Source organism: Felis catus, chromosome B1 (genome assembly GCF_018350175.1).
Source record: "Felis catus isolate Fca126 chromosome B1, F.catus_Fca126_mat1.0, whole genome shotgun sequence".
NCBI classification, from domain to species: Eukaryota; Metazoa; Chordata; class Mammalia; order Carnivora; family Felidae; genus Felis; species Felis catus.
The window spans coordinates 164,440,893-164,453,947 of NC_058371.1; the positions used below are offsets into that span (position 1 = coordinate 164,440,893).

Consider the following 13,055-nt stretch of genomic DNA (forward strand, 5'->3'; position numbering starts at 1 on the left):
CAGAGCCAGGGCCTGAATCCAAGCAAAGCTCTTAACTACTAAGTAACTGTAAAGTTGCACCCCTGCAATATCAGAGTCCATGAAGAATTTCCACTTCACTGAGTTACAAGTTTCAATTTCAACCGAGTTGAGACATTGTAGCTACACATCAAAACTTTAAATTAAGAAAAGAATTTCTTACAGACATCTTTATGGGGTTGCAATAAAAAATGAGGGAGAATGCCTCCGATGTCCTTTCTATTTATGTGATATTATGGTGTGGGTCACAATCCTACCAAGAAGTGGCTTGTGAGAATACAGCTTTGGTTTAGATTTTTAAATAGGGCTCCTTTTCTCTGCTCCGAGGATGACATGGAAAATTAAGGAGGGATGTGGTAACTGTCACCTCCCAGCTCCGAAAACTGCCAGCCCCAATTCTTGTTTAAAAAATAAGAGCCGGGCTCTTGTTCCACCCCTTGACTTTCCACACAAAGCAGTACCATCCTCTGCCCTCTTCACACAAAGCAAGCTTTACCCCACTACCCAAAGGGGAGTGCTGATTCACACGGTCTCCCCGTCGCCGCCAGAAACGTACCCATCTCCCAGCGGTCCGAAACACTGACCACCGCTCTTAGACCGCTTCGGTCTGCCCTCCCCACCCCCACCCCGCGTCCGGCGACACCTCATCGAACAGACCCCTCCCCGACATCCAAAATGCTCAGGCCACCTTCCGAAAGCCGGTATTTCACACAAAGCGAGATCCCTTCCTTACAAAGCGGTTTCCCACCCCCCCGACTCCTCCCACGGCGAGCAGCCCCCTTCCCGGGCCGTGCCAAACCACAGACCCCGCAACGGGGTCCAGAACCCAGAGAGTGCACAAGCCAGGGGGACAACCAGCTACAAATCCTGTTCCTCCAGCACGCCTCGAATCCCCCCAACTCCAGTCGACCTCTCCGCAGCCAAAGCAAGCCAAACACGAGTCCCCGTCCGAGAGCGGATCCCGCTACACAAAGCGAGGTGTCTCACCAGGGCTACCCGCGGAAGACGCTCTCCGCCCCCGGGCCCGTCCCCGCCCAGCCCCGGCCAGGCGGCCCGCGCTCACCAGCTCTCCTCCTCCTCCTCCCAGCCTGACAGGCGCTCCAGCTCCTCGGGCCGCAGCGGCTCCACCTCGTCCAGCAAGCCGCCCTCGCCCGCGGCCAGCAAGGAGGTGGCGTCCCGCAGCTCCTCGCTACTCGTCCGCCTCGGGCCCGACCCGACCCCGCTGCCCGACTTGGCGTTGAGGCCCAAGGGGAAGCCCCGAGGGGACGCCGTGCCGGAGGAGGGAGTGGACGCGCCGGCCCGAACCGGGCTGCCGGGCCCGAGGGAGCCGACGCCCTGCACGGCCCCCGAGCGGCTCCTCAGCTGTTCGTTCTGCTTTTCCAGCTTCTTCACCAGCTCCTGCAGCTTCCGCACCTCCTGGTCCGCATTCACGTTGGAGTTAACGTCCTCCATCCCGGCCCCGCCGCCTGTGCCGCCTGCCACCCGCTCAGACTCAGCGCCGGGGAGAGGGCCGGGGGGAAAGAGGCGTCGCCGTCGCCGCCGCCGCCGCCGCCGCCGCCGCCGCTCACTCTAGCCGAGGCGCCGGCATACAGCAGGGCCAGGCCCCACCGCCAGGGTCCCCCCAGCTCCGGTTCCGAAGCGCCGCTGGCCCCAGCCGAGCCGCCTCATCTGCGCCGGCTCCAGGATTGGGGGAGGCGGCGCCAATATCCGGCCTCGGCCGCCATCTTCCCTCCGTCCCTCCGCCCCCCGCAGCCCGGCCCCGTCGGTGACCTCAGAGCGTCGGGGGTGGACGCGGCCGCCGGCGAGCGCTGAGAGGACCGCGCGCCGAGCTGGCGGAGGGGCGGGGCCGTGGGCGAAGCCGGTGGGCGGGGCCTCGGCCGGAAGGGGCGTGGCGGGCGTCGGTGGAGGTGGGAAGCCGCCGGGCTGGCTGGGCAAAGCGATTCCGGCGGCAGGCGGGGCCCGGGCGGAGAGATAAGCGGGCCGAGGCCGGAGAGGAGTAATGAGGGCTTGACTGCGGGAGGAGCTAAGATCGCAAACTGACAACTCGCACTCAGCTGCGCCTGTTGGTCTTGGATGGGGAGTGTGGTGTGCTCCCCACCCCCAAACACTGGCGTGTGGAACCAGCGCCCGAATGTGACCTGTGTCTTGGCTGGCTCTCTGGTGGGCGCTTGGCCGGGCCCCTTGGACAGAGAGTTTATTTTGTCTGTTTGTTCAGCAAATATTTATTCGATGCCTGCTTGAAATAGGAGATTGTCAGGGCTGGCAGGAGCCTCGGGGTCCATCGGTGACCTGTTTCTTCCTCTGAAAATGAGAAAACAGAATCCCAAATCATTGAGACGTCTAAGATCAAAATAATAACCACAAGTTGCTGAATGCATACTATGGCCCAGACACTGTACTAGGCAATTTAAAGGCATCTTATCCATTAAAAGTTCTCCCGACTTAAAAGTTTATTGCACACTGGTTTGGAAGCGGGGATATAAAACCGCCCCCTCCTCCCCTTTGTCTATTAATTGCCGCCTAATCTGCTCTTTGGATCGTTTCTTGGAAACAACTTTGCCATAGTGTGTCTTGACTTTATATTTTTTAAAACTGTATTTTTTTAAGTTTATTTATTTTTGATAGAGAGCTGGGGAGGGGCAGAGAGACAATCCCAAGCAGGATCTGAGTTGTCAGTATAGAGCCAGATGCGGAACTTAAACTCACGAAATGGGAAATCAGGATCTGAGCCAAAATCAAGAGTCCAGCACATAACCGACCGAGCCACCCAGGTGCCCCTAACGAGTGCCCCTCACGTTAAAAGAACGTGATAAACATGTTGACATATAGCGATGAATGCTGAGAGATGTAAGAATGTAAAATTTTTTCAGTGACGCCCATTTATAATGTGTACTAGTAACAGCGAAACAAACCAAAACCCAGTTAAATACTTTCTTTTGATCGCATTCATTATTTTTCAGATGTCAGCTGTGTACTTGGCTTCTGTTTGCAGCTTTCCTCTAATTGCCTCCTCCACCCTTAGCTGCTAATGATCCAGCCCTATTCCACCTGGGTGTGGACTAATATGCCAGGGCTTACTTGTATCTTTCCGCCTCTCTGTGCAGTATTTTCCTTGCCTAGAGTATTCTACCTGCCAAGTCTGATTCCCTTTCTTAAAATCCATGCTCACCTACCCAGGAAAACTTTTCCTGACAGTTCCACAAATACCTAGTTGTTCTCTAGCATCACCTGATCAATAGTTTTCAACAGGTGTTGACACTCTAAGTTTTTTTCTTCTTTTTTGTTGGTTTTGGCTATATACCTGATGACAAGGAACTATTTATTTGTGTTTTTCATGTCCACTGTCTGACACAGTGGTTTGTTGAAATATCTGGTTTGTTGAAAGTTGAGAAGAATGTAAATTCTGACAGATCAAGGACTAGAGAGATGTTGATTCATAGCAAGAAAAGCAATTCAAAGTTTGCTGATTACCTATAAATATGTATTTTCATAGGTCTGTATACCTGGTCAAAGGGTGTCTTTGGTAACACAATAACTGTGAACTAATATACATTATCTGTATGATGCATGTCTGAGTACCAAAGCTATCTCTGACGCATCTGAACTAGTTGCCGGAGAGTTCAACATCATGACTGCTTCACATATAGCACTTTTCACTTGCATTTAACAGTTTGTGAAATAGATTCCAATGAGCCAAGTTCTGTAATGAGAACACTTCACACACATTTCTTGAAAAGAATAGTTCGTATGACATTGTGAAGTTACATGCTAGTATTTCACGGAGGCAACAAGAGGTGGGTGTGATATGGAGCAATGAGTGGAGAATCAGAAGGCCCGATGGCTGACTCTAGCTATACCATGAATGTGATGCTTGACCTTAATCTCTGATCCTGAAGCAAGTCATACTGGCTCTGTATGTTCAAAATACGTCGGAATACTTCCTCACACTGCCACTGGTAATACTGTAGTTCAAGTGGCCATCTTGTCTTGTCTAGCTTACTGTGGTACTCTCTTAATGGGCTATACGCCTTTGCTGTTTACAATCTATGATGCACACAGCAACCAGATGATCCTTTGTTTGGTCAGATCGGGTCAACATACTTAAAATATGAAGTCCTCTTCTTAGCTGTGAGACTGAATACTTGGCAACTTGTGCAAGTATCTCATTGACTACGAACCACTCTTCCCCTCTATCACTCCACTGTAGCCACGCTGGTCTTTTCATGTTCTTTCAACATGCCAAGCATGTACCTTGCTGTACCTTCTATCTAGGATCCATTCTTTTTCCACCTTGTCACATTACTCTCTCCATTCAGGTCTCAGCTCAAATATCACACCCTAAGTTCACTATCCTCATTATTACGGCCCTCATAAAATAGTATCCCTATCATTCCCCACCTTTGCCTTTGACATATCATCTATTTCTTTCTTTGTTTATTGCCGATCTCTCCCCAGTAGAATATGAACTATGTGAAAACAGCGTTCACTACAGTATTCCCGGTGCCTAGAACGGTGCCTACTATATGGTAGGTGTTCAATAAATGAATGGAGATGGATTTAGGTTAAGTGAAGTCTCCTAACAGAATTTCAGATAAATGTGTTTGTTATATCTGCAATCATTAAAATGGAAGTTCCTGATAATGTTGAATGGTTTTTTATTTATTTTTTTTAATTTTTTTAACATTTATTTATTTTTGAGACAGAGAGAGACAGAGCATGAACAGGGGAGGGACAGAGAGAGAGGGAGACACAGAATCTGAAACAGGCTGCAGGCTCTGAGCTGTCAGCACAGAGCCCGACGCGGGGCTCGAACTCACGGACCGTGAGATCATGACCTGGGCCGAAGTCGGACGCTTAACCGACCAAGCCACCCAGGCGCCCCGAATGGTTTTTTTTAAATTATATATTTCTCTTCCAAAAGAGCAACATGTCACACTATGTATGTCATCCTCAAAACTAGGTCATTCCCCACCTCCTGAGTGCCAACAGCCCTTAAGAACTGCTGAGGAGAGAAAGTCTCAGGTTCTCACTTAGAAGTATGAGGACAAGAATATTGCCATTGTATCCTAAATGTTGCAAGGATTCTTCTCTTTCGGGTTAACTCTAATACTGTCTTCTCTGATGACTCAGAAGTGTTAGAGCATGTTTTTTAAAAGTCCCTCTAAAAGTGACTGTCTTATGGAGATAGGAGAAGTAAAGCTGGTAGGTGTCTGCCGTATGCCTCACGGTTACCTCAACTAGCTTTGCAGATGTTGTCTTTTATGATAAGCTTGCTTTGTTCCCGGATGAAGGAGTTGCTCCTTTTCTTAGCAGGTGTGGCCCTTTCCGGAACTTGCTCCTACTTGCCTGTTAGCTCCTGCCGAAACTCCTGACAAAGTGAAAAATATTACAAACCACTATAAGCACTTAGAATGAAAAACTATTACTCCGTAGCTTAAAGGTATTCAGCAGTCCTAAAATCCTAAATCAAGATATGTATGCGCGCGTGTGTGTGTGTGTCCCTGAGCACATGCCCAAAAGTAGTTTAGAAATTGCAAGGCACTTAGAGAAATATTTGCATTTGTTTAAAAGATGCTCAAATTTTTCGAAGAAACCTTTACTATCCAGCACACCCATTTTATCCTCACACGTACCTGCCTGGCTAGTCATTCCCCATGTATCCTCTCTCACTTAGTCTTCACTAGCATCTTTCTCCCAGATGTACCTTCTCTGGTCTCTTCTTCACTATCTTGGCACGTGCAAATTTAAGAAGGAAGCTCGGGAACTCCAAAAGCTGACTATATAAGAGATTCTGAATTAAAATCCTCGGGCAAAAAGAACAGAAGCCCAAGATTTGAACCTAGAATTTTTCTAGTCCCCACTGATCAGATCTTACCATTATGGGATGCCTCAAAAGCGGCCATAATGGTAGGCATCCCTTCCTTCCAGAGGTCCTCTAGTCAGAGGGTGGCCCCCTATCATATGGTTGGGGGCATGTATTATATTGATGCAGGGGTGGGGAGGTTAATGATCAGGGCAGATATGAACATGTTCTTAAACTCTCAAGAGCATGCTATCTTAGCCCCAAATGAAACAATACCTTATCTCTCACCCTTTTTTGTGGTAGCAAGTGAGGAGATAAGATTGCTAAATAACATTTATTACATCCTCTCTAAGTAGTATATCAGCAGGACAGCATAGTTAGAAAAGGGGGATTTGAACTACTAAATATCTGTGATCTAGAAAACCTACCATTCAAGGATAGGAGAAAACTGATTGAGAATCATCCAAATCTCCAAGTCGATAATATAATCTGATCTAGGATCTAAAATAGATTATTCTGAGTACTGACTTAGAGATGTTATGGAGACAGTGGACTATGAATAATGGTTTGTCTTAAAGTAAATTAAGCTGTCATTGAGATATATATATATATATATATATATATATATATATATATATATAGTCTTCTAGGAAGTTATAGAGAATTCCATTCCTGAGTCTTTGTGATACTCCTGGAATATTACACAGACGGAAAGACATCATCAACCATTCAATTTGTCCAAGTATGTCTAGAAGGTTACTTTCTTATTTATCATCAATGATGTGTAAACACAGTTGTATGTACCCTGGAATATTAATTCTGTAAATATCCAGGTCTTTCTGAATTGGCCCAATAATAATAATAGCTAACAATCATCGACCACTTTTAAGATATGTAGTAATTCACTTAAAACTCACAATAGTCCTTTGAGGTAGCTGTTATTAGTATCCATTTTAAGGATACTAGTTTTAAGGATACTAGTTCCAGAATAAGGAAACTTGAGACAGAGAGGCTAAATAATTTCCGAAAGCCCATGACCAGGGAGTAGTAGAGTTGGATTTGAACTCAGGTAGATTGACTTTACAATCTCCAATAGTCCATGACCAAGTGGGTTCTCCACGCTTTCCTTATAAAAGTATTGATATCTCAATTAGCTACTTGGTGGGGGGGGAGTGAGATTTGGGGGCAAGGGTTATTGCTTTTATGGTAACCAATGACTCAATACTCTTGCTCTAAGAGCAAGTTTTCCAACTTTGAAGTCTCAGCACATCTGGGACATAACACATTGCAACAATCTGTTCCTTAGAGAGGGAGGCAATTCCTGTGTGTCTTGCTCAAAAGACTTCCTAGTAGGCCATTTACTTGAACGGTATTCCAGGGACGTGAGAAGTAGATGCAGGAGTCCTCAAGACCCCCTAGTCAGCAATTTGCTGAGATGAAGCTTCAGCATATGGGGTTCTCATTGACAAAGCTGGTAGTCCATCATGTAGGGGTTTTATGGGGAAGTAGTTAGTAGGGGGAGGCTCCTACCCAGGGCAGTACACGTAAATCAACAAAACATGAAGATTTAAGGGAATTTAGTGGCAAGAGTCCGAGGTCTATAAATGAGAGAAGGAAAATTTGAACAGGTCCTGAAACAGATACCCAAAAGAAAAAGTACAGAACCAGGGTCAAAGAGAAGAGCAAGGAGCAGCGGTCTCAACAGTAGATAAGAAAGTGATTCTTGGCAAATGCTGAAACTAACCGGTTTCCGAGCAGTTGCCTTTCTGTGGCCTTTGTAGCAAGTTATGTGGGAGAAACAGTTGCATTTAAAGGGCCAGTGATGCTGTTGTCTGGCAGAACTGTGAGTGTCTAGCCTTGGGACAAACTGGTAACCAGATATGCTGGACTAGGGCCCAATCTGCGAAGCACAAGAGTCCACCATTGTGTCTGTGTGTAAACAGATTCCATCTCCCCAAAGGTCCTGGAAACCAGATACCCCTCATGTCACATCTGCGCTCTGGTGGAGAGAAAGGAGGGCAGGCTGTTGGGCAGAGCAGGGAAGAGATGAGTAGTAGGGCATGGCACAGGTGGTGCTCCTGTTATCAGCGGGGACGGTCGACTTCAGATGGGGCACCTGTACACAATGTGGAGGCTCACAGTTGGAACAGAGCTGCTCCGGATGTTGGCGTGCTTGTCCACTAGCATTGCTGGAAGGCTTGTTTCTCTTTTCGAACGACACCATGCTCCCGAATTGCTTGTTTTCGTGGCCCTGGTCAGTCAGTCGGGAGATGCGGCCAGGTATTCAGGGAACTTTCAGTCACACGTAGCGATCAGTTAGCAGTGCTGCTTAAGCATCCTCTATGTCTTGGACCCAAAGTGTGATGTGGCATCGTTTACAGACAGCTCTGGGAAAAACTACCAACATTTTGCTGTGCGCTGGCAGCAGGGCAGATAGCTCCTGGTGTTTACTGGGATCATCCTGGCAGGGTGAGGGTATGTACACTGTAGGACAGTCTGACTGTTTTCAAAGATGGGATTGCAGGCTGCATGGAAGGCAATGAACTTCTCCAACCTCTCCGATAGGCAGGATAAATGAGAGGCCTTTCTACTTCTCCACCTTAGATGCATTCAGAGCTACATCATAATGTTGCACAAGGCACCCTCCAAGTGTGGGCACCGCCTATGAGAGCACGAGCAGAAAAAAACAACTCCTCCTACACTTCGTCAACAGGCTAAGAAAGGCCACCACCTTCACACAGAACCTGATGTGCTCACTGAACACAATAATGTAGTTTTCAGATCTTCCATATGACTATAGCAATGGGCTTGACTCTGGAGCCTTAGATGTGGGCAAGAGCATTCAATCGTCCCTTTCAGGGCCAGCCTAACAGTGGCACCAGCCAGGATTAGTACCATGAACAGAGAATATGGGTAGGAGAATATGTGAAAGGATCCAAAATGAAGCGTGAGAGGGCTCCAGGCATATTTTTATTGGGTCAGTCTAGTTTAAAGGCATAAAGTTCAGACAGTCCTTTTTCTAACCTCCAAACAAATGGCAGATATCACTTCTTTTTTTTATATTTTCTTGTAATTCTTACATTCAACTCTTTAGTTCATCTGAGATTTATTCTAGTGTGTTATGTGAGGCATGACTCTAAATGGGCATGTTTATATAGGGCCCTATCATGTACCGGGTTAACATTTATTCATCTGGTTGTTGTTACTAGTTCAAGGTACACTATTTGGGGCCAGAGATGATAAAGATCCTCAGGAATGTGCTCCTTGTTCTGCTGCGGCTTATCATCTGTTTGAGGAGATGAGATGTACACATAGGTAACTATATATATACAAAGCAGCATGGGAAAGTGCCATGTGATCCATACAGAAAAGAGAATCCAAGGGCTTTTTTGTATTTTTTCCTCTGGTTCTTTTTTCCTATGACTTTTTTTTTTTTTTTTTTTTTTGAGAGAGAGTATTAGGAGAATAGAAATATATTCCTTCTGCCTGGGAAAATAAGATTTTTCCCAGAAGGAGTGTGATTTAAGATGGGCCTTCAGGGATAGGCAGTTGTCTTAATCTTGATTTGTTGGTTTCAAGGAAGAGAAACCACTTGAATCATCTCAATAAAAAGAGGGAGTTATCCACTCTCTCACTTCAAAGAATGGATACCAAAAGTGAACCGGCAAACGTATGAACAGATCTATGCACAAGGCTATTTACTACACCATTATTTGTAATAGCAAAAGATTGAGAGCAACCCAAATGTTATCAGGATGGTAACAGCTGAAAAAATTATAATACATCCACACAATGGAGAATTATGTCTCAATAAAAAGAGGGCGATCTCCCTGTCTCCAGGATAACCGATGCAGAACCGTGCTTAGTGTAAGAAGCAGGGAGGAATGTAAAATATATACATATATGCTTTTATCTGTAAAAAAACAAAACAAAACAAAACAAAACACAGTACAATTGGGGCACCTGTGTGGATTAGTCAGTTAAGCATCTGACTTTGGCTCAGGTCATGATCTCACAGTTCATGAGTTCGAGCCCTGCATCGGGCTCTGTGCCGACAGCTCAGAGCCTAGAGCCTGCTTCAGATTCTGTGTCTCTCCCTCTCTCTTCCCCTCCCCCACTCACTCTCTGTCTGTCTCTGTCTCTCAAAAATAAAGATTAAAAAAAAACAAAACAAAAAAGAGTTATTAAAAGGTTGTATGATAACATCTGATGATAGGTAACAGAATGTGACAAGACCACTTGAGGACTAGAACTACAAAGCAAGGAACCAATGCAATGCCCTCCATTTCCATTAGTGATTTATTCATTTATTTATTCCGCATATTTATTGAGCACTTACCACGTACCAGGAACTAGGCACAGAAATTGGGCATATAGCGAAGAACCAAACAGGGAAAAAAGACCTGACCTCATGGAGCTTACATTTTAGTGATGAATGACAGACAGTAAACACATAAGTACAATGTATAGTATGCCTTATGATGATGGTGCTATGGAGAAAAATGAATCAGGGAGAGGATTAGGGGTGTGGGTGGGGTTGGGATCGTAATTTTATTTTATTTTATTTATTTTTTTATTTTTTTTTCAACATTTATTTATTTTTGGGACAGAGAGAGACAGAGCATGAACGGGGGAGGGGCAGAGAGAGAGGGAGACACAGAATCGGAAACAGGCTCCAGGCTCTGAGCCATCAGCCCAGAGCCCGACGCGGGGCTCGAAGTCACGGACCGCGAGATCGTGACCTGGCTGAAGTCGGACGCTTAACCGACTGCGCCACCCAGGCGCCCCGGGATCGTAATTTTAAATAGAGTGGTCAAGGAAAGTGTCACTGAGAAGATGACATTTGAGCAAAGTTCTGAAGGAGGTGAGAGAGCAAGACATGTAGGTAACTAGGGAAGAACATACCAAGCAGAACAGCAAGTGCAAAGGCTCCGAGGCAATAATGTGCTGGCTTCAAAGGAGAACAAGGTCGGTGTGGCTAAACTGGAGTGAATGAAGGAGCAAATCATGGGAGATAAAGTCAGAGAGATGAAGGAAAGATTCTACAGGACCTAGCAGGTAATTATAAAGACTGACTTTTGGGGCGCCTGGGTGGCGCAGTCGGTTAAGCGTCCGACTTCAGCCAGGTCACGATCTCGCGGTCCATGAGTTCGAGCCCCGCGTCGGGCTCTGGGCTGATGGCTCAGAGCCTGGAGCCTGTTTCCGACTCTGTGTCTCCCCCTCTCTCTGCCCCTCCCCCGTTCATGCTCTGTCTCTCTCTGTCCCAAAAATAAATAAACGTTAAAAAAAAAAATTTATAAAGACTGACTTTTACTGTAAAATGAGAGGAAGAGGGGAGATTTTGAGCCAAAAAGTGACGTGACCCGACTTATGTTTTAATAAGATCCTTCTCTTCTCTGCTTCTGGCACGTTTGCCAGTTTCTCATTCCCCTGATTCTGTCTCAAAACTTCTGCTTACTCATGGCTTCTGTGTTCCCTTCATAACATCAGCTTCCATGTGGTTTGGTGTTGTAACAACTGTTGACATTTCAGTTCATGTGCCCAACTGTGACCTAATCACTCAGTCTCTCAGTGTCCCCATTCCAGATTCTTGGGTGACATAATGTTAGACTCACATATGATTTAGGCTAACTAATATTAGTCCACCGTGGTAGAACAAGCTGAGGCCAGCTCTCAGAGGTGAACGGGATCTTGCAACATTTTCAAGAAGGGATTAGGCACAGAAAGGTACATAGGCTAGCACGTCAACTTCATCAGGGAACTCAAATACTTTCGGTTCTCGGTACATAAGTAACAGTCAATAAATCCAGCTTACTTAGCAAAAACAAACAAACAGACAAACAAAACCTATAATCCCATCATACTGATGTAGTGTTCAGTTACCCCGCCAGGTTGGTAGTAATAATAGATGACTTTATAATACTGTATACTAAAACAGCTTCTAAAACTATTTATGGTAAGGAGCAGTTTTCTTATTTTATTTTCAAATGGTAGGAGAATGATACTTTTTTTTTTTTTTTTTAGCTTGAGAGATTTTTTTTTTAATTTTTTTTCAACGTTTTTTATTTTTTTTTATTTTTGGGACAGAGAGAGACAGAGCATGAACGGGGGAGGGGCAGAGAGAGAGGGAGACACAGAATCGGAAACAGGCTCCAGGCTCTGAGCCATCAGCCCAGAGCCCGACGTGGGGCTCGAAGTCAAGGACCGCGAGATCGTGACCTGGCTGAAGTCGGACGCTTAACCGACTGCGCCACCCAGGCGCCCCGAGAGATTTTTTTTTTAATTTACTTTCAAATTAGTTAACATACAATGTATGTAAGTATTGGCTTCAGGAGTAGAACCCAGTGATTCGTCTCTCACATATGACACCGAGTGCTCATCCTGAAAAGCGCCCTCTTTAATGCCCCTCACCCATTTAACCCATCGCCCACTCTGCCCTCCCCCCCAGCAACCCTCAGTTTGTTCTCTGTATTTGAGTTTCTTATGCTTTGCCTCCCTCTGTGCTTACTTACTTTTCCTTCCCTTTTGTAGGAGAATGATGGCTTTTGTAAAATATAAGAAAAACGAATTCTAAAAAAAATTAAATTTAAAAAGATACACAGAATTAAAAGCCTAATGTTTTACTGTTAGATTCAACACACAGAAAATTACTCTGTCAAGTTGCCGCATAAGTTTCTAAAGGCTTAGTCTCCATTTCTGTACTGACCATGCACTAGTCACAAGCAGTCCCACACTTTAAATAGCACACTCATTTATTTAATTAGTATCTAAATTTGGCAATCACCAAAGCAGGTGAATGGCATTTCACATTCTGAATGAACATGGTAAAGAATCCGGTTATGTTGTTGTTCTTACTGTCCTCATTCATTAAATAAGTTGGTGTCCTGCAGGTAGTTTCTAATGAATCCTTGTTGACTGAAATATTACCCTAGTTTAAGGACATTTCTCGTCACGTGAAAGACAATGTAAATTTGTTATATTTAGATTTGCTATTATGGATTAGCTCTAGTCCTAAATATGCCTAAAGTAGATATGATTTTCTCTTGCATTCGAAGTGGAAGAAGCAAGGGGACGAAGGAGTTACCTTTCTTAAAGCTCAGAGACAGAAAGAGAAAGTGTTCACACTGAATTAGAGGGAAGGCTGTTTCTAATCTTTCATAAAGATTTAAAAGCCTGATTCTGTAGTTGACTTGAGGACTATCTTCTTAATTTAGCAAATGCGTATTTACATTTC

General features: G+C 45.3%; 1 protein-coding gene across 2 annotated transcripts in view; it reads right to left on the reverse strand.

Annotated features, from left to right (window-relative positions):
- SLAIN2 (SLAIN motif family member 2) overlaps window positions 1-1,748 on the reverse strand; it is a 73,141-nt gene extending 71,393 nt beyond the window's left edge. For both annotated transcript variants that reach the window (XM_023253135.2, XM_023253134.2), the window contains exon 1: window positions 1,082-1,748. In XM_023253135.2, coding sequence (XP_023108903.1) covers window positions 1,082-1,470 — 389 coding nt within the window. In that variant the 5' untranslated portion in view covers window positions 1,471-1,748. The remainder of the gene's footprint in view (window positions 1-1,081) is intronic.
- Window positions 1,749-13,055: the final 11,307 nt, after the last annotated feature.